General features: G+C 53.2%; 2 protein-coding genes across 9 annotated transcripts; one reads left to right on the top strand and one right to left on the bottom strand.

The window, feature by feature from the left end:
* Window positions 1-158: 158 nt before the first annotated feature.
* pitpnc1b (phosphatidylinositol transfer protein cytoplasmic 1b) lies at window positions 159-11,266 on the bottom strand. Its single transcript, XM_088619939.1, has 10 exons — window positions 11,068-11,266; window positions 7,789-7,937; window positions 7,305-7,393; window positions 7,195-7,202; window positions 7,039-7,110; window positions 6,483-6,575; window positions 5,892-6,047; window positions 5,667-5,730; window positions 1,332-1,418; window positions 159-417 (listed from the first exon to the last, which is right to left on the bottom strand). The coding sequence occupies exons 1-10, from the start codon at window positions 11,113-11,115 to the stop codon at window positions 272-274; spliced, it is 912 nt and encodes a 303-aa protein (XP_088476065.1). The 5' UTR covers window positions 11,116-11,266; the 3' UTR covers window positions 159-271.
* On the top strand, window positions 8,696-20,550 carry cacng6b (calcium voltage-gated channel auxiliary subunit gamma 6b). 8 transcript variants are annotated; one of them, XM_088619935.1, is made up of 7 exons: window positions 8,697-8,919; window positions 12,886-12,938; window positions 15,674-15,787; window positions 15,932-16,445; window positions 18,199-18,273; window positions 18,809-18,946; window positions 19,841-20,550. In XM_088619935.1, exons 4-7 carry the CDS (start codon window positions 16,067-16,069, stop codon window positions 20,056-20,058), a joined length of 810 nt encoding a protein of 269 aa, XP_088476061.1. In that variant the 5' UTR covers window positions 8,697-8,919; window positions 12,886-12,938; window positions 15,674-15,787; window positions 15,932-16,066; the 3' UTR covers window positions 20,059-20,550. The 8 variants fall into 8 exon arrangements, with proteins under 8 accessions (XP_088476063.1, XP_088476061.1, XP_088476062.1 ...); XM_088619936.1 differs by having other exon boundaries at window positions 15,674-15,824; XM_088619931.1 differs by lacking the exon at window positions 12,886-12,938.
* The last annotated feature ends 2,768 nt before the right edge of the window (window positions 20,551-23,318 follow it).

Raw genomic sequence — 23,318 nt, 5'->3', positions numbered from 1 at the left:
GGTGGGAGGGGGGAACAGGCTGCCCATCTGCGGACGCCGGTGCCCTGGCTTCTCTCAGGCCACTGCGGGATGAGCTGCTGGGGTGAGTTATCTGCCCCAGGGCTGGGGGAGAGAGGGGACCGACCACACAGACACACACAGAGACTCGGAGACACACAGGGCGTTTCCTGCTCGTGTTTCTCACTGCACACGCGACACGGCCAAGACCCCACCCCCCAGCCCCCCCTGGGCGACAGTGCCGCGGCGCCCCCTGCTGGCGCGCAGGCCGGCGTCACTCGGTGGAGGAGTGCACTCTCAGGAGCTGCTGGGGGGCCGCGGGGGCTGGGGGGTCCGGGGTCGCGACGCCCATCCTCCGCAGAGAGGCCTCGTCAGTGACGGAGAGCGAGCGAGAGAAGGCGGGGGCGCGGGGGGGGGGCGCTGGGGAGAGAGGGGCGGGGTCAGCTGCACATCTACCCCCGTAACTACCCCCACCACCTGCATCTGCCCCCTCTCTATCCTCACCCCTCTGTAACTACCCCTCTGGACCCCCACCACCTGTATCTGCCCCCTCCCTATCCTCACCCCTCTGTAACTACCCCTCTGGACCCCCACCACCTGTATCTGCCCCTCTCTATCCTCACCCCTCTGTAACTACCCCTCTGAACCCCCACCCACCTGTATCTGCCCCTCCCTATCCTCAACCCTCTGTAACTACCCCTCTGGACCCCCACCACCTGTATCTGCCCCCTCCCTATCCTCACCCCTCTGTAACTACCCCTCTGGACCCCCACCACCTGTATCTGCCCCTCTCTATCCTCACCCCTCTGTAACTACCCCTCTGGACCCCCACCACCTGTATCTGCCCCCTCCCTATCCTCACCCCTCTGTAACTACCCCTCTGGACCCCCACCACCTGTATCTGCCCCCTCCCTATCCTCACCCCTCTGTAACTACCCCTCTGGACCCCCACCACCTGCATCTGCCCCTCCCTATCCTCACCCCTCTGTAACTACCCCTCTGTACCCCCACCACCTGTATCTGCCCCTCCCTATCCTCACCCCTCTGTAACTACCCCTCTGGACCCCCACCACCTGTATCTGCCCCTCCCTATCCTCACCCCTCTGTAACTACCCCTCTGGACCCCCACCACCTGTATCTGCCCCCTCTCTATCCTCACCCCTCTGTAACTACCCCTCTGGACCCCCACCACCTGTATCTGCCCCCTCTCTATCCTCACCCCTCTGTAACTACCCCTCTGTACCCCCACCCACCTGCATCTGCCCCTCTCTCTTCACCCACCCACCTGTATCTACCCCCCCTCACTGTATCTGCCCCCCTCCCTGTCTCAGTACCTTTGTTGTTCAGGGTCGATTTCAGCTTGTTGTTGGTCTGTTGCTGCATCTCCTTCTCAAACTTCCTCACCTCCTCCATACTCATCCCTGAGCACAGAGAGACAACAAAACCTGCTCTGTAGAGACAGTACAGTGTGGACCTGCTCTGTAGATACAGTACAGTGTGGATCAGACTCTGTAGATACAGTACAGTGTGGACCTGCTCTGTAGATACAGTACAGTCTGGACCTGCTCTGTAGATACAGTACAGTGTGGATCAGACTCTGTAGATACAGTACAGTGTAGATCAGGCTCTGTAGATACAGTACAGTGTGGACCTGCTCTGTAGATACAGTACAGTGTGGATCAGACTCTGTAGATACAGTACAGTGTAGATCAGGCTCTGTAGATACAGTACAGTGTAGACCTGCTCTGTAGATACAGTACAGTGTGGATCAGACTCTGTAGATACAGTACAGTGTAGATCAGGCTCTGTAGATACAGTACAGTGTGGATCAGACTCTGTAGATACAGTACAGTGTGGACCTGCTCTGTAGATACAGTACAGTGTAGACCTGCTCTGTAGATACAGTACAGTATAGATCAGGCTCTGTAGATACAGTACAGTGTAGACCTGCTCTGTAGATACAGTACAGTGTGGATCAGGCTCTGTAGATACAGTACAGTGTAGACCTGCTCTGTAGATACAGTACAGTGTGGATCAGGCTCTGTAGATACAGTACAGTGTGGACCTGCTCTGTAGATACAGAACAGTGTGGATCAGGCTCTGTAGATACAGTACAGTGTGGACCTGCTCTGTAGATACAGAACAGTGTAGATCAGGCTCTGTAGATACAGTACAGTGTGGACCTGCTCTGTAGATACAGTACAGTGTAGATCAGGCTCTGTAGATACAGTACAGTGTGGACCTGCTCTGTAGATACAGTACAGTGTGGATCAGGCTCTGTAGATACAGTACAGTGTGGGCCTGCTCTGTAGATACAGTACAGTGTGGATCAGGCTCTGTAGATACAGTACAGTGTGGACCTGCTCTGTAGACACAGTACAGTGTGGATCAGGCTCTGTAGATACAGTACAGTGTGGACCTGCTCTGTAGATACAGTACAGTGTAGATCAGGCTCTGTAGATACAGTACAGTCTGGACCTGCTCTGTAGATACAGTACAGTGTAGATCAGGCTCTGTAGATACAGTACAGTGTGGACCTGCTCTGTAGATACAGTACAGTGTAGACCTGCTCTGTAGATACAGTACAGTGTAGATCAGGCTCTGTAGATACAGTACAGTCTGGACCTGCTCTGTAGATACAGTACAGTGTAGATCAGGCTCTGTAGATACAGTACAGTGTGGACCTGCTCTGTAGATACAGTACAGTGTAGACCTGCTCTGTAGATACAGTACAGTGTGGATCAGGCTCTGTAGATACAGTACAGTGTGGACCTGCTCTGTAGATACAATACAGTGTGGATCAGGCTCTGTAGATACAGTACAGTATAGATCAGGCTCTGTAGATACAGTACAGTGTAGATCAGACTCTGTAGATACAGTGCAGTGTGGATCAGGCTCTGTAGATACAGTACAGTGTAGATCAGGCTCTGTAGATACAGTACAGTGTAGACCTGCTCTGTAGATACAGTACAGTGTAGATCAGGCTCTGTAGATACAGTGCAGTGTAGACCTGCTCTGTAGATACAGTACAGTGTAGATCAGGCTCTGTAGATACAGTACAGTGTGGACCTGCTCTGTAGATACAGAACAGTGTGGATCAGGCTCTGTAGATACAGTACAGTGTAGACCTGCTCTGTAGATACAGTACAGTGTAGATCAGGCTCTGTAGATACAGTACAGTGTGGACCTGCTCTGTAGATACAGTACAGTGTAGATCAGGCTCTGTAGATACAGTACAGTGTGGACCTGCTCTGTAGATACAGAACAGTGTAGATCAGGCTCTGTAGATACAGTACAGTGTGGACCTGCTCTGTAGATACAGTACAGTGTAGATCAGGCTCTGTAGATACAGTACAGTGTGGACCTGCTCTGTAGATACAGTACAGTGTGGATCAGGCTCTGTAGATACAGTACAGTGTGGGCCTGCTCTGTAGATACAGTACAGTGTGGATCAGGCTCTGTAGATACAGTACAGTGTGGACCTGCTCTGTAGACACAGTACAGTGTGGATCAGGCTCTGTAGATACAGTACAGTGTGGACCTGCTCTGTAGATACAGTACAGTGTAGATCAGGCTCTGTAGATACAGTACAGTCTGGACCTGCTCTGTAGATACAGTACAGTGTAGATCAGGCTCTGTAGATACAGTACAGTGTGGACCTGCTCTGTAGATACAGTACAGTGTAGACCTGCTCTGTAGATACAGTACAGTGTAGATCAGGCTCTGTAGATACAGTACAGTCTGGACCTGCTCTGTAGATACAGTACAGTGTAGATCAGGCTCTGTAGATACAGTACAGTGTGGACCTGCTCTGTAGATACAGTACAGTGTAGACCTGCTCTGTAGATACAGTACAGTGTGGATCAGGCTCTGTAGATACAGTACAGTGTGGACCTGCTCTGTAGATACAATACAGTGTGGATCAGGCTCTGTAGATACAGTACAGTATAGATCAGGCTCTGTAGATACAGTACAGTGTAGATCAGACTCTGTAGATACAGTGCAGTGTGGATCAGGCTCTGTAGATACAGTACAGTGTAGATCAGGCTCTGTAGATACAGTACAGTGTAGACCTGCTCTGTAGATACAGTACAGTGTAGATCAGGCTCTGTAGATACAGTGCAGTGTAGACCTGCTCTGTAGATACAGTACAGTGTAGATCAGGCTCTGTAGATACAGTACAGTGTGGACCTGCTCTGTAGATACAGAACAGTGTGGATCAGGCTCTGTAGATACAGTACAGTGTAGACCTGCTCTGTAGATACAGTACAGTGTAGATCAGGCTCTGTAGATACAGTACAGTGTGGACCTGCTCTGTAGATACAGTACAGTGTAGATCAGGCTCTGTAGATACAGTACAGTGTGGACCTGCTCTGTAGATACAGAACAGTGTGGATCAGGCTCTGTAGATACAGTACAGTGTAGATCAGGCTCTGTAGATACAGAACAGTGTAGATCAGGCTCTGTAGATACAGTACAGTGTGGACCTGCTCTGTAGATACAGAACAGTGTAGATCAGGCTCTGTAGATACAGTACAGTGTGGATCTGCTCTGTAGATACAGTACAGTATAGATCAGGCTCTGTAGATACAGTACAGTGTGGACCTGCTCTGTAGATACAGTACAGTGTAGATCAGGCTCTGTAGATACAGTACAGTGTGGACCTGCTCTGTAGATACAGTACAGTATAGATCAGGCTCTGTAGATACAGTACAGTGTGGACCTGCTCTGTAGATACAGTACAGTGTGGATCTGCTCTGTAGATACAGTACAGTGTGGATCAGGCTCTGTAGATACAGTACAGTGTGGATCAGGCTATGTAGATACAGTACAGTCTGGACCTGCTCTGTAGATACAGTACAGTGTGGATCAGACTCTGTAGATACAGTACAGTGTAGATCAGGCTCTGTAGATACAGTACAGTGTGGATCAGGCTCTGTAGATACAGTACAGTCTGGACCTGCTCTGTAGATACAGTACAGTGTGGATCAGACTCTGTAGATACAGTACAGTGTAGATCAGGCTCTGTAGATACAGTACAGTGTGGATCAGGCTCTGTAGATACAGTACAGTCTGGACCTGCTCTGTAGATACAGTACAGTCTGGACCTGCTCTGTAGATACAGTACAGTGTGGATCAGACTCTGTAGATACAGTACAGTGTAGATCAGGCTCTGTAGATACAGTACAGTGTGGATCAGGCTCTGTAGATACAGTACAGTGTGGACCTGCTCTGTAGATACAGTACAGTGTGGATCAGACTCTGTAGATACAGTACAGTGTGGACCTGCTCTGTAGATACAGTACAGTGTAGATCAGGCTCTGTAGATACAGTACAGTGTGGACCTGCTCTGTAGATACAGTACAGTGTGGACCTGCTCTGTAGATACAGTACAGTGTGGATCAGACTCTGTAGGTACAGTGTGGACCTGCTCTGTAGATACAGTACAGTGTGGATCAGACTCTGTAGATACAGTACAGTGTGGACCTGCTCTGTAGATACAGTACAGTGTAGACCTGCTCTGTAGATACAGTACAGTGTGGATCAGACTCTGTAGAGACAGTACAGTGTGGATCTGCTCTGTAGATACAGTACAGTGTGGATCTGCTCTGTATTTTATAATAAGATGACATCAGTCCCAGTAATATCAGGGCAGTTATGACCCTCACCATGCCATTCATCAATCCACGCCACAGCCTGGCGATGACCAGTCAGCAGGATGTCTCTGATGTTCTGGAGAGAAAGTAACATTAACACAGCCTGATGAAATACTGAGGCAGCCAGGGAGGTAACAGCCCCAAAACACTCACAGCCTCTATGCTTCACCCCAGTCTCTCTCTTCCACACTCTCTGGACCCCACACCCCCCAGTCCCTGTCCCCCCAAACCACGTACCTTGTGGACGAAGCTCTCCGTGCGGCCCTGCAGGCCGTACACCTCGAACCTGGCCTCCACTCTCTTGTAGGAGCACATGATGGGGCTGGTGTCGCTCTGCCAGCCGGCCACCAGGGGGCCTCGTCCTGTCTTCACCGACACAAACTTCTGCAGGTCCTGAGACAGGAAAGACAGTTCACACCCTTCAGTACAGAGACACTGACTGACTGACTGGACACTACAGCACAGTGACCCTGACTGACTGGACACTACAGCACAGAGACACTGACTGTCTGGACACTACAGCACAGTGACCCGACTGACTGACTGGACACTACAGCACAGTGACCCTCACTGACTGAACACTACAGCACAGTGACCCTGACTGACTGACTGGACACTACAGCACAGTGACCCTGACTGACTGGACACTACAGCACAGAGACACTGACTGACTGTCTGGACACTACAGCACAGTGACCCTGAATGACTGAACACCACTGCACAGTGATACTGACTGACTGGACACTACAGAGCATTAAGAATGAGATGGGGTGACACAGTGACAGAGAGAGCTGGAGAGAAAGAGGGGTTGATACAGACATGTTATACCTCACTCTCTTTGTAATACTTCTCTGGAATGTCTTCAGTTACAATGTCCAGGAAACAAACATCCTCACAGGGAGTGGGTTTATCACCAAAGACCTGGAACACAAAGTCTGTTAAAGACCAGCAGTCATACAGCACAGAGACCCTGACTGACTGGACACTACAGCACAGAGACCCTGACTGACTGGACACTACAGCACAGTGACCCTGACTGACTGACTGGACACTACAGCACAGTGATCCTGACTGACTGACTGGACACTACAGCACAGAGACACTGACTGACTGACTGGACACTACAGCACAGTGACCCTGACTGACGACACTACAGCACAGAGACACTGACTGACTGGACACTACAGCACAGAGACCCTGACTGACTGACTGGACACTACAGCACAGAGACACTGACTGACTGGACACTACAGCACAGAGACACTGACTGACTGACTGGACACTACAGCACAGTGACCCTGACCGACTGACTGGACACTACAGCACAGTGACTCTGACCGACTGACTGGACACTGACCAGCTACACAGACTCAGCGTTACTCACATTGTTGCTGTTTCCATTGTTGTCCTCGAACCTGGTCTCGATGCGGATGTGGAACTTGGGCAGGAAGGAGCACTGTGGGCAAACAGAGGGCCTGTCAGGCGCAGTCGGACCCTGGTGCCGGACAGGGTGGGGGCGGCCGGCGGCCTGTGTACTCACGGTGTACTCTGGGCGCCAGTGTCCAGGGAGAGGAAGAGAGAGAGGTCAGTTCGGCCTGCTCCTGCGCGTGACAGCGGGCGCGAGGACGGGCTCTCGGAGAGGGGACAGACCTGTCAGCGTGTAGGGATAGTAGTTCCAGGCTTTCTCAGTGACGTAGAAGATTCTGGGCACAAACGTCTTCATCCAGCTGGGAAGCTTGCTGTCCTCACAGAGAGACAGAGGAAAGGAGAGACTGAGAGAGGCAGGAACCCAGAGACAGACACTCAGGGACACGGTCACTCAGGGACAAGGAGACACTCAGGGACACAGAGATACTCAGGGACACAGACACTCGGGGACATGGACACTTAGGGACACGGAGATACAGGCAGACGGAGACACTCGGAGACACTCAGGGACACGGAGATACAGGGACACAGACACTCGGGGATACAGAGATACAGGGACATGGAGACACTCAGGGACATGGACACTCAGGGACACAGACACTCAGGGACACGGAGATACAGGCACACAGAGATACAGGGACACAGACACTCAGGGACACAGGGACTCAGGGCCTCAGGGACTGGCCCCTGCGGTGGTGCTGCTGACCTGCTCAGGTAGATGCGTTTCTCTGTGTACTGCCCCAGCCCGTGGGCAGCATCAGAGTGGGGCTCGTTCTGGACGACCTCCACTCCCTCCCCTCCTCCGCTCTGCTCACTGCTGTGTTTACTGATCATATACAGCTGCCCCACCCTGTACTGGACAGAGCAGAAACCACACTGACCGACTGGACACTACAGCACAGAGACACTGACTGACTGACTGGACACTACAGCACAGTGACCCTGACTGACTGACTGGACACTACAGCACAGAGACACTGACTGACTGACTGGACATTACAGCACAGTGACCCTGACTGACTGACTGGACACTACAGCACAGTGACACTGACTGACTGGACACTACAGCACAGAGACCCTGACTGACTGACTGGACACTACAGCACAGAGACACTGACTGACTGACTGACTGGACACTACAGCACAGTGACGCTGACTGACTGGACACTACAGCACAGAGACACTGACTGACTGACTGACTGGACACTACAGCACAGTGACGCTGACTGACTGACTGGACACTACAGGACAGAGACATTGACTGACTGACTGGACAGTATGCTATGCTCCACTGACATCTGTAAAATTGTCTATGATTGACTAGTCTATGATTTTCCTGCGATTATCTGCCTATGTGTAATAGTGTAAAAGTATTCACTTTCATGTCTCAATCTACTGTTTCTCTGGTCTGTCAGTGTAAATGAATACTGGAGACTGGTGTGACCATGTCTCGGCAGGAATTTGAATCAATTTGAATCTGCAGAAAACAGATTTCCTCCTCCAATATGGCCGCCGGCTAACTTCACATCCACTTCCGCGCATGTGCACTGCAGCCGTCCCATTTCCAATAAAGCGACGCTAGGGTAGGGGCAGGCGATGCCGGACATGTTTGTTAAGGGCGCCAGTTCGCTAACGCATTCCAATGGGAGCGAAGCCAGCTAGCTGCCATCTTAATCGATGGAAAGTCGGAGTCCGTCTGAGCTGTTCATTTGATAAAAAAAAATATTTTTCCATCATCGTCTCGAGACCGCTGTCGAGAAAATGCGCACATTCAATTCGTGCACCGCTGACGGATGGTCTTTTCAGTTGTTATCCGTTTAGAAGCCACGAAAACCTGGTACAGTATTCTTATTCTAATGATTATTATTCTATTCTCTTCTGTGTTGCCGGAGTGGTGGGTGGAAGAGTATCGATGACGCCGGGAGTTGAACGAAGGAGCTGCCGTGTGTTCAGTTCTGGTGATGCGGGAGAGTCGCAGTTCTGTTCCGTCTGTCTCTCCCCGTCTGTCTGTCTCTGTGTCCCACATCTGTCTCTGTCCCGTCTGTCTCTGTGTCCCACATCTGTCTCTCCCCCTGTCTGTCTGTCTCTGTCCCACATCTGTCTCTCCCCCCGTCTGTCTGTCTCTGTCTCTCCCTGTCTGTCTGTCTCTGTGTCCCACATCTGTCTCTCCCCATGTCTGTCTGTCTCTGTGTCCCACATCTGTCTCTGTCCCACATCTGTCTCTCCCCGTCTGTCTGTGTCCCACATCTTTCTCTCCCCGTCTGTCTGTCTCTGTGTCCCACATCTGTCTCTCCCCGTCTGTCTGTCTGTGTCCCTCATCTGTCTGTCTCTGTGTCCCACATCTGTCTCTCCCCCGTCTGTCTGTCTCTGTGTCCCACATCTGTCTCTCCCCTTCTGTCTGTCCTGTGTCCCACATCTGTCTCTCCCTGTCTGTCTGTCTGTGTCCCTCATCTGTCACTCTCTGTGTCCCACATCTGTCTCTCCCCCTGTCTGTCTGTGACTCAGATCTGTCTCTCCCCCTATCTCCCTGTCTCCCTGTCTCCCTGTCCGTCTGGCTGCGTGTGGCTGAGAGAGGGGTGCGCGGGGTGTGTGTGTGCGCGGGGTGTGTGTCTCTCTCGCGGGTGCGTGGCCGCAGGCCCGGCAGAACCAGCTCGACTCGTTCGGGGGTAAACAGCGCCACAGCGCCGGAGCAGATCGGAGCAGATAGGAGCTGGCGACGGGGGGACAGCTCGGTGACGCTGACTGACTGCAGCCCCCCGGAGCCCAGCGGGGCGAGCCTGGCCAGGACCTGCGGGAGACTCCTGGGACAGCTCAGCCTGCTGCAGGGAGAGGTGTCAGTGGGGCCAGCAGGGGGCGCTCACCCAGTACAGTGACGGGGACACTAGACTGGAAACAGGCGCCGTCCTTCGGATGAGACGTCAAACCGAGGTCCTGACTCTCTGTGGTCATGAACAATCCCGGGGCGTCTCTCGAGAGGAGTAGGGGTGTTACCCCAGTGTCCTGGCCTTTACCAGTCATGGGCTCCTAATAACCCCCCTCTCTGAACTGGCCTCATCACTCTGCTCTCCAAAGGACAGTCTCTCTCACTGTCCTACCTCCACAGTCCTGTCCTGGACAGTCTCTCTCTCACTGTCCTAGCTCTACAGTCCTGTCCTGGACAGTCTCTATCTCTCACTGTCCTAGCTCCACAGTCCTGTCCTGGACAGTCTCTCTCTCTCTCTCACTGTCCTAGCTCCACAGTCCTGTCCTGGACAGTCTCTCTCTCTCACTGTCCTACCTCCACAGTCCTGTCCTGGACAGTCTCTCTCTCACTGTCCTAGCTCCACAGTCCTGTCCTGGACAGTCTCTCTCTCTCACTGTCCTAGCTCCACAGTCCTGTCCTGGACAGTCTCTCTCTCTCACTGTCCTACCTCCACAGTCCTGTCCTGGACAGTCTCTCTCTCACTGTCCTAGCTCCACAGTCCTGTCCTGGACAGTCTCTCTCTCACTGTCCTAGCTCCACAGTCCTGTCCTGGACAGTCTCTCTCTCACTGTCCTAGCTCCACAGTCCTGTCCTGGACAGTCTCTCTCTCTCTCACTGTCCTAGCTCCACAGTCCTGTCCTGGACAGTCTCTCTCTCACTGTCCTAGCTCCACAGTCCTGTCCTGGACAGTCTCTCTCTCTCACTGTCCTAGCTCCACAGTCCTGTCCTGGACAGTCTCTCTCTCACTGTCCTAGCTCCACAGTCCTGTCCTGGACAGTCTCTCTCTCACTGTCCTAGCTCCACAGTCCTGTCCTGGACAGTCTCTCTCTCTCTCACTGTCCTAGCTCCACAGTCCTGTCCTGGACAGTCTCTCTCTCTCACTGTCCTAGCTCCACAGTCCTGTCCTGGACAGTCTCTCTCTCTCACTGTCCTAGCTCCACAGTCCTGTCCTGGACAGTCTCTCTCTCACTGACCTAGCTCCACAGTCCTGTCCTGGACAGTCTCTCTCTCTCACTGTCCTACCTCCTCCACAGTTAAAGGCATGCAGATCCTGTATTCCTTCATCAGCATGGTGGCTCCTGCAGTTTCCACAGGGAATGGAAGGCGCTGTCTGTGTCTCTTTATCGGTGTGGCGTCTGTCCTGACTGTGTTACCCCTCTCTCTGACACTCTGGAGCCTCTTCACTGTCTTGTTTCACTCTCTGCTGCTTCTTCTCCTGTCTCTGTTTATCAGAAATCAGGTTTGTTACAGACACATTCCTGTACACAAGCCCTGCCCACACTACCTGAGCTCCTCTCTCTCTCCTCAGAGCCCTGCCCACACTACCTGAGCTCCTCTTTCTCTCCCCAGAGCCCTGCCCACACTACCTCTCTCTCCCCAGAGCCCTGCCCACACTCTCTCTCTCTCAATTCAATTCAATTCAATTCAATTCAAGGTGCTTTATTAGCATGACCGATGGGTACAATCAGTGTTGCCAAAGCAAATAAAAATAATAAAATTAACATAGAACAAAACAAAAAATAGAAGTAAAATAAAACCTACAGACATGTTACAGACATTTACAACAAAGACATATTATAAAATATTGACATATACTGTAGGCGGCTGGAGCATTATTGGGAGACGGACTCACTGGTCCTCAGGCTGTGACAGGAGATCACATACTGGGCTGCCAGATCATCTGAGTTCCCTCCTCCCTCTCCCAGTAGGATTGGGACCCGTTGTGATTCTGGCAGGTGTGGGAACTCTGGGATTAGATTTCTGAATTTCGGGAAGAATGTTTCTCTAATCCCAGAGTATCTGTCACAGTGCAGTAGGAAGTGCACCTCTGTCTCTATTTCTCCCTGCTGGCAGTGGGAGCACAGCCTGTCCTCTCTGGGCAGCCAGGTCTGCCTGTGTCGCCCAGTTTCTATGGCCAGGTTGTGGTCACTGAGCCTGTACTTCGTCAGGGTCTGTTTCTGTTTGTTATTTTTTATTTTGGTCAAATATTCAGCTAGTGTGTATTGTCTGTTTAAGGTTCTGTAGCATTCCAGTTTATGTTGTGTTTGTGTGTGTGTCCCAGTGTGTGAGATATTGCTGTTTGATCTGTGCTGTGATGTGGTTGAGTCTGAGTTGTGGTGCTCTAGCAGTGCTGTCCTGAGGCTGGTTAGTGTCGGTGTGGCTCAGGTCGGTGAGCCTCAGGACCAGCTGGCTTAGGGGGCTCTGTTTTGGGCTCAGCTCTTGGCTCAGCAGGGCTTTGTGGTGGTAGGAATTTTGGTCACTGTTTTTTAGGTGTAGCCAATACTTTAATATTCTTTTCTGTATGTTTATCAATAGTGGGTACTGGCCTAATTCGGCCCTGCACCCGTTGTTAGGAGTTTTTCTCTGCACACGGAGGATGATTCTACAGATCTCCATGTGCAGAGTTTCTGTGGGGTGTTTGTCCCATTGGGTGTAATCCTGGTCTGTGAGGGGACCCCAAACTTCACTGCCGTATAGGGCAATGGGTTGGATTACACTTTCAAATATTTGGAGCCAGATTCTTGTTGGTGGGTTGATGTTGAAGAGCCTCCTTCTTATTGCGTAGAAAGCCCTGAGTGCCTTCTCCCTCAGTGCCTTCACTGCCAGGTCAAAACTCCCGGAAGAGCTGATGGTGAGACCGAGATATGTGTAGCTGGATGTGTGCTCCTGAGCTCCTCTCTCTCTCCTCAGAGCCCTGCCCACACTACCTCTCTCTCTCCTCAGAGCCCTGCCCACACTACCTCTCTCTCTCTCTCTCTCTCCTCAGAGCCCTGCACACACTACCTGAGCTCCTCTCTCTCTCCTCAGAGCCCTGCCCACACTACCTCTCTCTCTCCCCAGAGCCCTGCCCACACTACCTGAGCTCCTCTTTCTCTTCCTCTATGGGCAAACTGGTCTGTTTCCAGTTTCTGTGTCTAGACTATGGAAGCTGAGCCTGTCCTCTCTGGAGAGCCAGGTCTATCCAGTTCCTACCTCCACTGTCACTACAGAGCCCCGGTGTCTCTATGTAACTAGATTCCCATTGTCTCTGTGTCACTAGATCCCCAGTGCCACTAGATCCCCAGTGTCTCAGTGTCACTACAGATCCCCAGTGTCTCAGTGTCACTAGATCCTCAGTGTCTCAGTGTCACTACAGATCCCCAGTGTCTCAGTGTCACTAGATCCACAGTGTCTCAGTGTCACTACAGATCCCCAGTGTCTCAGTGTCACTAGATCCTCAGTGTCTCAGTGTCACTAGATCCCCAGTGTCACTACAGATCCCCAGTGTCTCAGTGTCACTAGATCCCCAGTGTCTCAGTGTCACTACAGATCCCGTGTCTCAGTGTCACTAGATCCCCAGTGTCTCAGTGTCACTACAGATCCCCAGAGTCTATTCGGTATCTGGGGTTACACCGGCATCCTCTCCTCACGTGTGTCAGAGACAGAGGGAAAGAGAGAGGGGGGACAAGAGGAAGTGTCTTGAGCTGTTGGGTATTTGACTATGAAAACGACATGCAAATACAATTCAAACAGAGCTCAGCCGTGCTGTCGGAAATGATCATCTTTGGAAAGTAACATCAGTGATGAGTGAGCCGGAGTCACTCAGAGCCTGAGTGAAAATGATCAGTGGAAATACAGATAGTTCCTAACTTCCTGTTTGCTCTTTTTGTTTCCTGTCTTGTGTGTTGGATTGAACTCATATTCACCACTAGATGTCAGTATTGTCACATTTCAAACTACTGCAACCATCATCATCATCACCGTCAACATAACAAAGAGCATCTGGACTGGACTGGGAGCTGGACTAGTTCTTCACTGGGATTATAATCAGACTCCACTGACACTGACAGAGCAGTCTGAGACTCTCCAGGCTGGACTGGGCTGACTGGACTGGGAGCTGGACTAGTTCTTCACTGGGATTATAATCAGACTCCACTGACACTGCCAGAACAGTCTGAGACTCTCCAGGCTGGACTGGACTGACTGGACTGGGAGCTGGACTAGTTCTTCACTGGGATTATAATCAGACTCCACTGACACTGCCAGAGCAGTCTGAGACTCTCCAGCTGGCGAAGCTAGGGACAGCTCTCAAACACGCTGGGGGGACAGTCTGCCAAAAAGCCCGAAGCTTGATTTGCACACAGTCCTGGGGTGACTGTAAGAACCCCTTCTATCTTGGGGTGCCCCTGGGCATGAGGGCCAGGGGTACTGGAGAAGCTGTTGAAGGGGATGGTGTTGTTTTTCGTGTGGTGAAAGTGGAGAGTGAGGGATCTGTGGGATCTCTCCCCCCGTCAGTGTCATTAACAGGTGCTCGCTGTAAATAGCACAGGGTGAGGCCATGTCTCACACACCCACACACACTGAGAGACTCCCAGCCACACACACTGAGCGACTCCCAGCCACACACTCTGAGAGACATACACACACTGTGAGAGACACACAAACACACTGTGAGACCAGAGACACACACACTGTGAGACCAGAGACACACACACACGCTGTGAGAGACACACACACACACACTGTGAGACCAAAGACACACACGCTGTGAGACCAGGGACACACACGCTGTGAGAGACACACGCACACACGCTGTGAGAGACACACGCACACACACTGTGAGACCAGAGACACACGCACACACACTGTGAGACCAGAGACACACACACACACACACTGTGAGACCAGAGACACACACACACTGTGAGACCAGAGACACACACGCTGTGAGAGACACACGCACACACACTGTGAGACCAGAGACACACACGCTCTGAGACACACGCACACACACTGTGAGACCAGAGACACACACGCTGTGAGAGACACACGCACACACGCTGTGAGACCAGAGACACACACGCTGTGAGAGACACACGCACACACCCTGTGAGTCCAGAGACACACACGCTCTGAGACACACGCACACACCCTGTGAGTCCAGAGACACACACGCTGTGAGACACACGCACACACACCCGGCAGGCGCAGGCAGTAGCAGCAGGGGGGTCCGCAGCCGTCTCTCAGTCCGAGAGCCCGAGACTCTGCACAGGTCAGCCAGGACCGCCAGCATGGCGCCGCGGCGCGCGGGGTGTCGACGCCGTGGTTGCGTGTGCCGCCGTGGCCAGTCGGGACTGGGAAAGCTCCTCGCTGGGGTTGGCGGTGGCGGGGGATGTTGTGATTGTCGGCGCGGTCGTCTTGGAGCTGGGGCTGCGGTGAAACGTGGAAGGGGGACGAGACGTGGAGGTGCTGGTGTGGAGGTCTCCCTGGGCCGTCTCAGCTTGAAGTACCCCAGCAGTGGAGCCTTCACGCAGGCGGAGCTCAGTCCCAGTCCGTCCTGGGGCCCCGTCTGTCTGTCTGTCTCTCTGTCGGCTTGCTGCTCTGCGGACCTCGCTGTCTGTCTGCGTTATGCTCTGTATTGGATTACCACAGACTGCAAGCAGCTGGAAGTCTCGCTTCAGAGACTCCTAGATTCTTCTTCACCCAAGTCTGGGCTTTGGCAGCAGGGAGGCGCGGCTTGTTCAAGACCCCCGCTACTCTCGGTGTAAAGCAGTGGTGATGTCGCGCTGTGTCAAGTCTGCATGATCCCTCTCTCTCTCAGTGCAGTGTTGGTGTACTGATATGCTCCCGCTGTCCTTGTCTTGGGCAGATCTAAGGATGCCGTGGATCAGAGGACTGAGGAGCTCCGCGTGAGACAGAGGGACAGACCGTGGGGGACAGACAGACCCGGGCTGCCGGACGCACGAACCGGACTGGACGCAAGGTCTGCATCTGTCTGCTTCATCCCAGGTCTCTCCAGGGTGGGTGGACGGGGCAGACAGACAGAGCTGTCCAGGGGGGACCAGGACAGGACAGGAGGGACGGAGAGACAGTGACCGACTCCCTCTCTCTCTCCGCTGTCTTTCAGGCGTGAAAGGCTGCTCCTTCTGCCGTCCTCCTCCTGCCCTGCTCCTGCCCCCCTCCCTACAGGCGCGCCGAGCGAAGTCCCGCCACCTCCTCGCCCCGCCGTGCTCTCGGTTTGGCGAACCTCGCCGAAGTCGCCATGTGGTCCAACTTCTTCATGCAGGAGGAGGAGGGGCGGGGCGCCGGGCCCGGGGGCGGGGCCGGGGGCGGGCTCATGGGATCCATGGGCGGGGCCCGGGGCGGGGCAAAGCGCAGGGCGGGCGCGGCCTCGGCCTTGAGCGACAGCCAGGAGGGCAAGATCAAGCTGGCCTTCTTCGTGGCCATCGTGGGCGTGACCCTGACGGTCCTGGGCGTCGGCACCGAGTTCTGGGTGGAGCTCAGCCCCCCCAAGAGCTTCTACGGGAACCAGACGTGCCTGGCCGCGCACTACGGGCTGTGGAAGAAGTGCCTGCGCACGCTCTGGGTGTCGGACGTGGACCCCGAGAGGGAGAGCTGTGGGCCGGCCGAGCTGCCCGGAGGTGAGGGGAGTGGGGGACCCACACTGTGACCACAGTCCACTGACCAGAGACCAGCCAGTGCAGTCCAGTCAGCCAGTGTCTCTGTGCTGTAGTGTCCAGTCAGTCAGTCAGGATCACTGTGCTGTAGTGTCCAGTCAGTCAGTCAGGGTCTCTGTGCTGTAGTGTCCAGTCAGTCAGTCAGGGTCTCTGTGCTGTAGTGTCCAGTCAGTCAGTCAGTGTCACTGTGCTGTAGTGTCCAGTCAGTCAGTCAGGGTCTCTGTGCTGTAGTGTCCAGTCAGTCAGTCAGGGTCTCTGTGCTGTAGTGTCCAGTCAGTCAGTGTCTCTGTGCTGTAGTGTCCAGTCAGTCAGTCAGGGTCTCTGTGCTGTAGTGTCCAGTCAGTCAGTCAGGGTCTCTGTGCTGTAGTGTCCAGTCAGTCAGGGTCTCTGTGCTGTAGTGTCCAGTCAGTCAGTCAGTCAGTGTCTCTGTGCTGTAGTGTCCAGTCAGTCAGTCAGGGTCACTGTGCTGTAGTGTCCAGTCAGTCAGTGTCTCTGTGCTGTAGTGTCCAGTCAGTCAGGGTCACTGTGCTGTAGTGTCCAGTCAGTCAGTCAGTCAGTCAGTGTCTCTGTGCTGTAGTGTCCAGTCAGTCAGTCAGGGTCACTGTGCTGTAGTGTCCAGTCAGTCAATCAGGGTCCCTGTCCTGTAGTGTCCAGTCAGTCAGTCAGGGTCACTGTGCTGTAGTTACCAGTCAGTCAGTGTCTCTGTGCTGTAGTGTCCAGTCAGTCAGTCAGTGTCTCTGTGCTGTAGTGTCCAGTCAGTCAGGGTCACTGTGCTGTAGTGTCCAGTCAGTCAGTCAGTCAGTGTCTCTGTGCTGTAGTGTCCAGTCAGTCAGGGTCACTGTGCTGTCCAGTCAGTCAGGGTCACTGTGCTGTAGTGTCCAGTCAGTCAGTCATTGTCTCTGTGCTGTAGTGTCCAGTCAGTCAGTCATTGTCTCTGTGCTGTAGTGTCCAGTCAGTCAGTCATCGTCTCTGTGCTGTAGTGTCCAGTCAGTCAGTCAGTGTCTCTGTGCTGTAGTGTCCAGTCAGTCAGTCAGTGTCTCTGTGCTGTAGTGTCCAGTCAGTCAGGGTCACTGTGCTGTCCAGTCAGTCAGGGTCGCTGTGCTGTAGTGTCCAGTCTGTGTGGTCAGTGTGTCTTTGTATTAAAGGCCAACTGCAAGGCTGTTTTTATATTTCAGGGTTAGAAAGAATAGGCACTGATGAGCACATTTCCAATCACTATAGAAGTAAAATGTGCACAGTGAGGTGTAAAACCTCTTGCTGCCATCACAGACAGCCCCAGTTCCCAGTGCAGCCCAGCGCCAGAGACTCAGCACGAGCTGAAGCAGCTCTGTTCCACTGTGAACAAGCAGGCGTGTGAATCAGCTCTTTCAGCCCAGCAGGAAGACGGCTCTCCTCTTCCAGACGCTCCTACCCACAAACACGACTGACTTGTCAGCGCTGCCGCAGATCACACTGTGGGACAGACCTGCTGCACAAGCTGGACGATTCACTCTGCATCACAGCACATCAGGCAGCACGAGGACCAGTGAGCAGGAAGGGCCGCATCGCGTCACAGTTCTCACAAGCTCTGGGCCACAGGGCCTCTTACAGCCCTCTCGCAACGCTCGCGGCTTTGTGCTCAGTTCCAGATTTGACACATTTTGCGACACCGTCACAATTCATTTTGTTGCTGGGATTTAACAACCTTTAACCCACCTCCTCTCTGCCCCTCTTCCAGAGTCAAACTGCACTTACTTCAAATTCTTCACCTCAGGGGAGAACGCCGTCATCTTCAAGAAGACAACGACGAAGAGTAAGGGTCCCGTCCTCGTGTGCACGTGTCCCGCCGCAGACACGCCAAACACACACCTGGCAGCAGTTCTACCAAGGCCTGGCCTGTGTCCGGGAATCGGCACGGTTCCTCACAAACAGCACACTAGGCAGCACGCTTGGGGTGCTACATCGACACGCGTGCTACAGGATGGGGACCCATAGTGACCCAGACAGAGTGCACAGGCGTTTGAATAGGCCAGCTGTACAAACCCTGGTGCAGTCCCACAGTCCAGCAGTCCAGAACCTCAGACTCACAGTCCCTCAGTCCAGACCCACAGTCCCTCAGTCCAGACCCACAGTCCAGACTGAAACCAGTTCCGTGCCTGTGTTGAGAAAGAATACCTGTCTGACTACAATATTTGGTTATATTTACACATTCAGTCTCGCTGTTTTTGAAGTTCTCCTTCTCTCAAAATTCCTTCCATCTCCTCTCCTTTCTTTTCTGCACCAGTTCAAGGGCCCTTCAGTCCTGTCCTGTCTTATTAACCCACCTCTCTCTCTCCTCCCTCTCTCAGGTCTCAATATCTCCGCCTCAATTCTGTCTCTGCTGAGCATCACCATGATGGTCATGGGCTCTATCTGTATCACAATGGCGCTCAGTAAAGGGGTGGAGTTTCTGCTCAAACCAGCGTCCTTCTGCTTCATTTTGTCAGGTGTGTGCGCATGCTTGTGCAAGTGAATGGGCGTTCTCGTGTGTGAGTGTGCAAGCCTGTGAGCGTGTCAGGTGTGTGTGTGTGCAAGCGTGTAAGTGTGTCAGGTGTGTGTGTGCAAGCGTGTCTGTGCTGTAGTGTCCAGTCAGTCAGTGTCTCTGTGCTGTAGTGTCCAGTCAGTCAGTCAGTCAGTGTCTCTGTGCTGTAGTGTCCAGTCAGTCAGTCAGTGTCTGTGCTGTAGTGTCCAGCCAGTCAGTCAGGGTCACTGTGCTGTAGTGTCCAGTCAGTCAGTCAGTGTCTCTGTGCTGTAGTGTCCAGTCAGTCAGTCAGGGTCACTGTGCTGTAGTGTCCAGTCAGTCAGTCAGTGTCTGTGCTGTAGTGTCCAGCCAGTCAGTCAGTGTCACTGTGCTGTAGTGTCCAGTCAGTCAGTGTCTCTGTGCTGTAGTGTCCAGTCAGTCAGTGTCTCTGTGCTGTAGTGTCCAGCCAGTCAGTCAGGGTCACTGTGCTGTAGTGTCCAGTCAGTCAGTCAGTGTCTGTGCTGTAGTGTCCAGCCAGTCAGTCAGTGTCACTGTGCTGTAGTGTCCAGTCAGTCAGTGTCTCTGTGCTGTAGTGTCCAGTCAGTCAGTGTCTCTGTGCTGTAGTGTCCAGTCAGTCAGTCAGTGTCACTGTGCTGTAGTGTCCAGTCAGTCAGTCAGTGTCTCTGTGCTGTAGTGTCCAGTCAGTCAGTCAGTGTCTCTGTGCTGTAGTGTCCAGTCAGTCAGTCAGGGTCACTGTGCTGTAGTGTCCAGTCAGTCAGTGTCTCTGTGCTGTAGTGTCCAGTCAGTCAGTCAGTGTCTCTGTGCTGTAGTGTCCAGCGCTCCTCTCCTGCTCTCACCCTTGGTTCTCTCTGTCCCCCAGGGCTGCTGGTACTGGTGTCGGTCATCGTGTTCCACCAGTCCGTCCTCTCCCTGCTGACCAGCGACCACTCCGTCCCTCTTCATCACGAGCTGTCCTGGTCCGTGGCCTGTGTGGGTGCTGCGGGGGCCATTCTGATCTTGGGCGGAGTGTGTTTCCTGCTGCTGTCGCTGCCCACCAGCCCCTGGGAGCGCTGCCTGAGCAAGCGGAGCACCACCTAGTGGCCCGGAGGTCCTCCTGCAGCCAGCCACACGAACAAGCACATGAAGAAAGACAAGCGCGCGCGATATATATGTATATAAACACACACACGCATCTGGGCTTTGCTGAACACAGACGCTCACAGACACGGCGAGAGACCTGATACGACGTAACTGGCGCGTTCATCCGCGATCAGGAAGCTACTGACTCTTGGCGAAACCTCCAAAACTACCCCCAGCGGTAAAGGATCAGGGTGGAGACTGTGGCAGGGGGCGCTCGCACACGCACACACACGCACACATGCACACACGCACACACGGTTTACAGCTGTGTTTGAGGTGGGGGTCATACAAACTCCCTGCAGAAGGCGTCTCAGCCGAAAGCCAGTCAAACTGTGTCCATCGCTCACCTCTATGCTGGGAGAGTGGAGCAGAGGCGCTGGCTCTGGTCCTCTGGGCCTCTGGGCTTCTGGGGCTCTGGGGCTCTGGGCCTCTGGGCCTCTGGGGCTCTGGGGCTCTGGGGCTCTGGTCCTCTGGGGCTCTGGGCCTCTGGGCCTCTGGGCCTCTGGGCCTCTGGTCCTCTGGGGCTCTGGTCCTCTGGAGTCCCAGAAACAGCCGCAGGGATACTGCTCTGTCCTGCGGCTGTTCCACATTCTCTAACCCCTGGCCTCGCCCTGCTCCCCCTGGACCGCCGCGCTGACCGCCCACTCCTGCTGACCCGCTGACCTGCTTACCGGTCCGGCTCGGACCCCAGCTCCAGGCCCACTCCTGCTGACCCGCTGACCCACTGACCACTGACCGGTCCGGCTCGGACCCCAGCTCCAGGCCCACTCCCGCTGACCCACTGACCGGTCCAGCTCAGACTCCAGCTCTGGACTCTGTACACTGCCTGCCTGACCACCAGTCACTTCGTAAAGACTGGACTCCGTACACTGCCTGCCTGACCACTGGTCACTTCGTAAAGACTGGACTCCGTACACTGCCTGCCTGACCACTGGTCACTTCGTAATGACCAGTCACTATACACTGCCTGACTGACCGTAAAGACCGGTCATTTTTAAAGTGTGGACTGGACACTGCAGTGGACTGTGCAGTGTGCTTAATTAAGTGTGGACTGGACACTGCAGTGCACGGTACAATGTGATTAATTAAGTGTGGACTGGACACTGCAGTGGACGGTACAATGTGATTAGTTAAGTGTGAACTGGACACTGCAGTGGACAGTACAATGTGATTAATTAAGTGTGGACTGGACACTGCAGTGGACGGTACAATGTGATTAATTAAGACTGGACTCTGTACACTGCCTGCCTGACCACTGGTCACTTCGTAATGACCAGTCACTATACACTGCCTGACTGACCGTAAAGACCGGTCATTTTTAAAGTGTGGACTGGACACTGCAGTGGACTGTGCAGTGTGATTAATTAAGTGTGGACTGGACACTGCAGTGGACTGTGCAGTGTGATTAATTTAGTGTGGACTGGACACTGCAGTGGACTGTGCAGTGTGATTAATTAAGACTGGACTGGACACTGCAGTGGACTGTGCAGTGTGAACCTTACTGTAAAGGACCTCCTGCCTCTGTACCTCAATGAATTTCAAGATACTCTGGCCAATGTATTAGGACAGGACACAAAAGTGTTTATATATAGACTGACACTGAACTGTACTGTACTGCACACTGACCCTCAGACTGAACACAGCACTGTACTGCACACTGACCCTAAAACTGGATACTGTACTGTACTGCACACTAACTCTCAAACTGGACACTGTACTGTACTGCACACTGAATCTCAAACTGGACACTGTACTGCACTGCACACGTACCCTCAGACTGGACACTACTGTACTGCACACTGACTGGACACTGGACACTGGACTGCAGGCTGACTCTCAGACTGGATACTGTACTGCAGACTGACTCTCAGACTGGACACCATACTGTACTGCACATTGACTGGACACTGGACATCGTACTGCACACTGACCCTCAGACTAGTGCGTACTGTACTGCACATTGACTGGACACTGGACACTGTACTGGAGGCTGACCCTCAGACTTGACACTGTACCACACTGCACACTGACCCTCAGACTGGACACAGACTGGACACTGTACTGCAGACTGACTCTCAGCCTGGATAGACTGTTGCTCCCTCACAGGGACTAAGACTGTTGTGCTATGGTCTCATTAAAGACAAGCGTTGTTTTCATTGTCATGTTATGTTGGTATTTTAGCTTGTTGATGTACATTACCCAGGGTTTATTAAAGACAAGTTTCTATAATCTGCTCGTCCCTTCCCTGTGATCTCCTCTCTCTCACTGTGTCTCCTGTCCTGCTGTGTGTGTTTATTACTGAGGGGTTCTCTGTGATCTCCTCTCTCTCCCTGTGTCTCCTGTTCTGCTGTGTGTGTTTATGACTGAGGGGTTCTCTGTGATCTCCTCTCTCTCCCTCTGTCTCCTGTCCTGCTGTGTGTGTTTATGACTGAGGGGTTCTCTGTGATCTCCTCTCTCTCCCTGTGTCTCCTGTCCTGTTGTTGTGTGTTTATGACTGAGGGGTACTCTGTGATCTCCTCTCTCTCCCTGTGTCTCCTGTCCTGTTGTGTGTGTTTATCACTGAGGGGTTCTCTGTGATCTCCTCTCTCCCTGTGTCTCCTGTCCTGTTGTTGTGTGTTTATGACTGCGGGGTTCTCTGTGATCTCCTCTCCCCCCCGTGTCTCCTGTCCTGCTGTGTGTGTTTATGACTGAGGGGTTCTCTGTGATCTCCTCTCTTGCTGTGTGTGTTTATGACTGAGGGGTTCTCTGTGATCTCCTCTCTCCCTGTGTCTCCTGTCTTGCTGTGTGTTTATGACTGAGGGGTTCTCTGTGATCTCCTCTCTCCCTGTGTCTCCTGTCTTGCTGTGTGTTTATGACTGAGGGGTACTCTGTGATCTCCTCTCTCTCCCTGTGTCTCCTGTCCTGCTGTGTGTGTTTATGACTGAGGGGTTCTCTGTGATCTCCTCTCTCCCTGTGTCTCCTGTCCTGTTGTTGTGTGTTTATGACTGCGGGGTTCTCTGTGATCTCCTCTCCCCCCCGTGTCTCCTGTCCTGCTGTGTGTGTTTATGACTGAGGGGTTCTCTGTGATCTCCTCTCTTGCTGTGTGTGTTTATGACTGAGGGGTTCTCTGTGATCTCCTCTCTCCCTGTGTCTCCTGTCTTGCTGTGTGTTTATGACTGAGGGGTTCTCTGTGATCTCCTCTCTCCCTGTGTCTCCTGTCTTGCTGTGTGTTTATGACT

The sequence above is a fragment of the Lepisosteus platostomus genome, chromosome 25 (assembly GCF_059453375.1).
Source record: "Lepisosteus platostomus isolate fLepPlt1 chromosome 25, fLepPlt1.hap1, whole genome shotgun sequence".
Classification (NCBI taxonomy): domain Eukaryota; kingdom Metazoa; phylum Chordata; class Actinopteri; order Semionotiformes; family Lepisosteidae; genus Lepisosteus; species Lepisosteus platostomus.
Note: the sequence above shows the minus strand (reverse complement) of the source record. Positions and strands in the feature narration are given on the sequence as shown.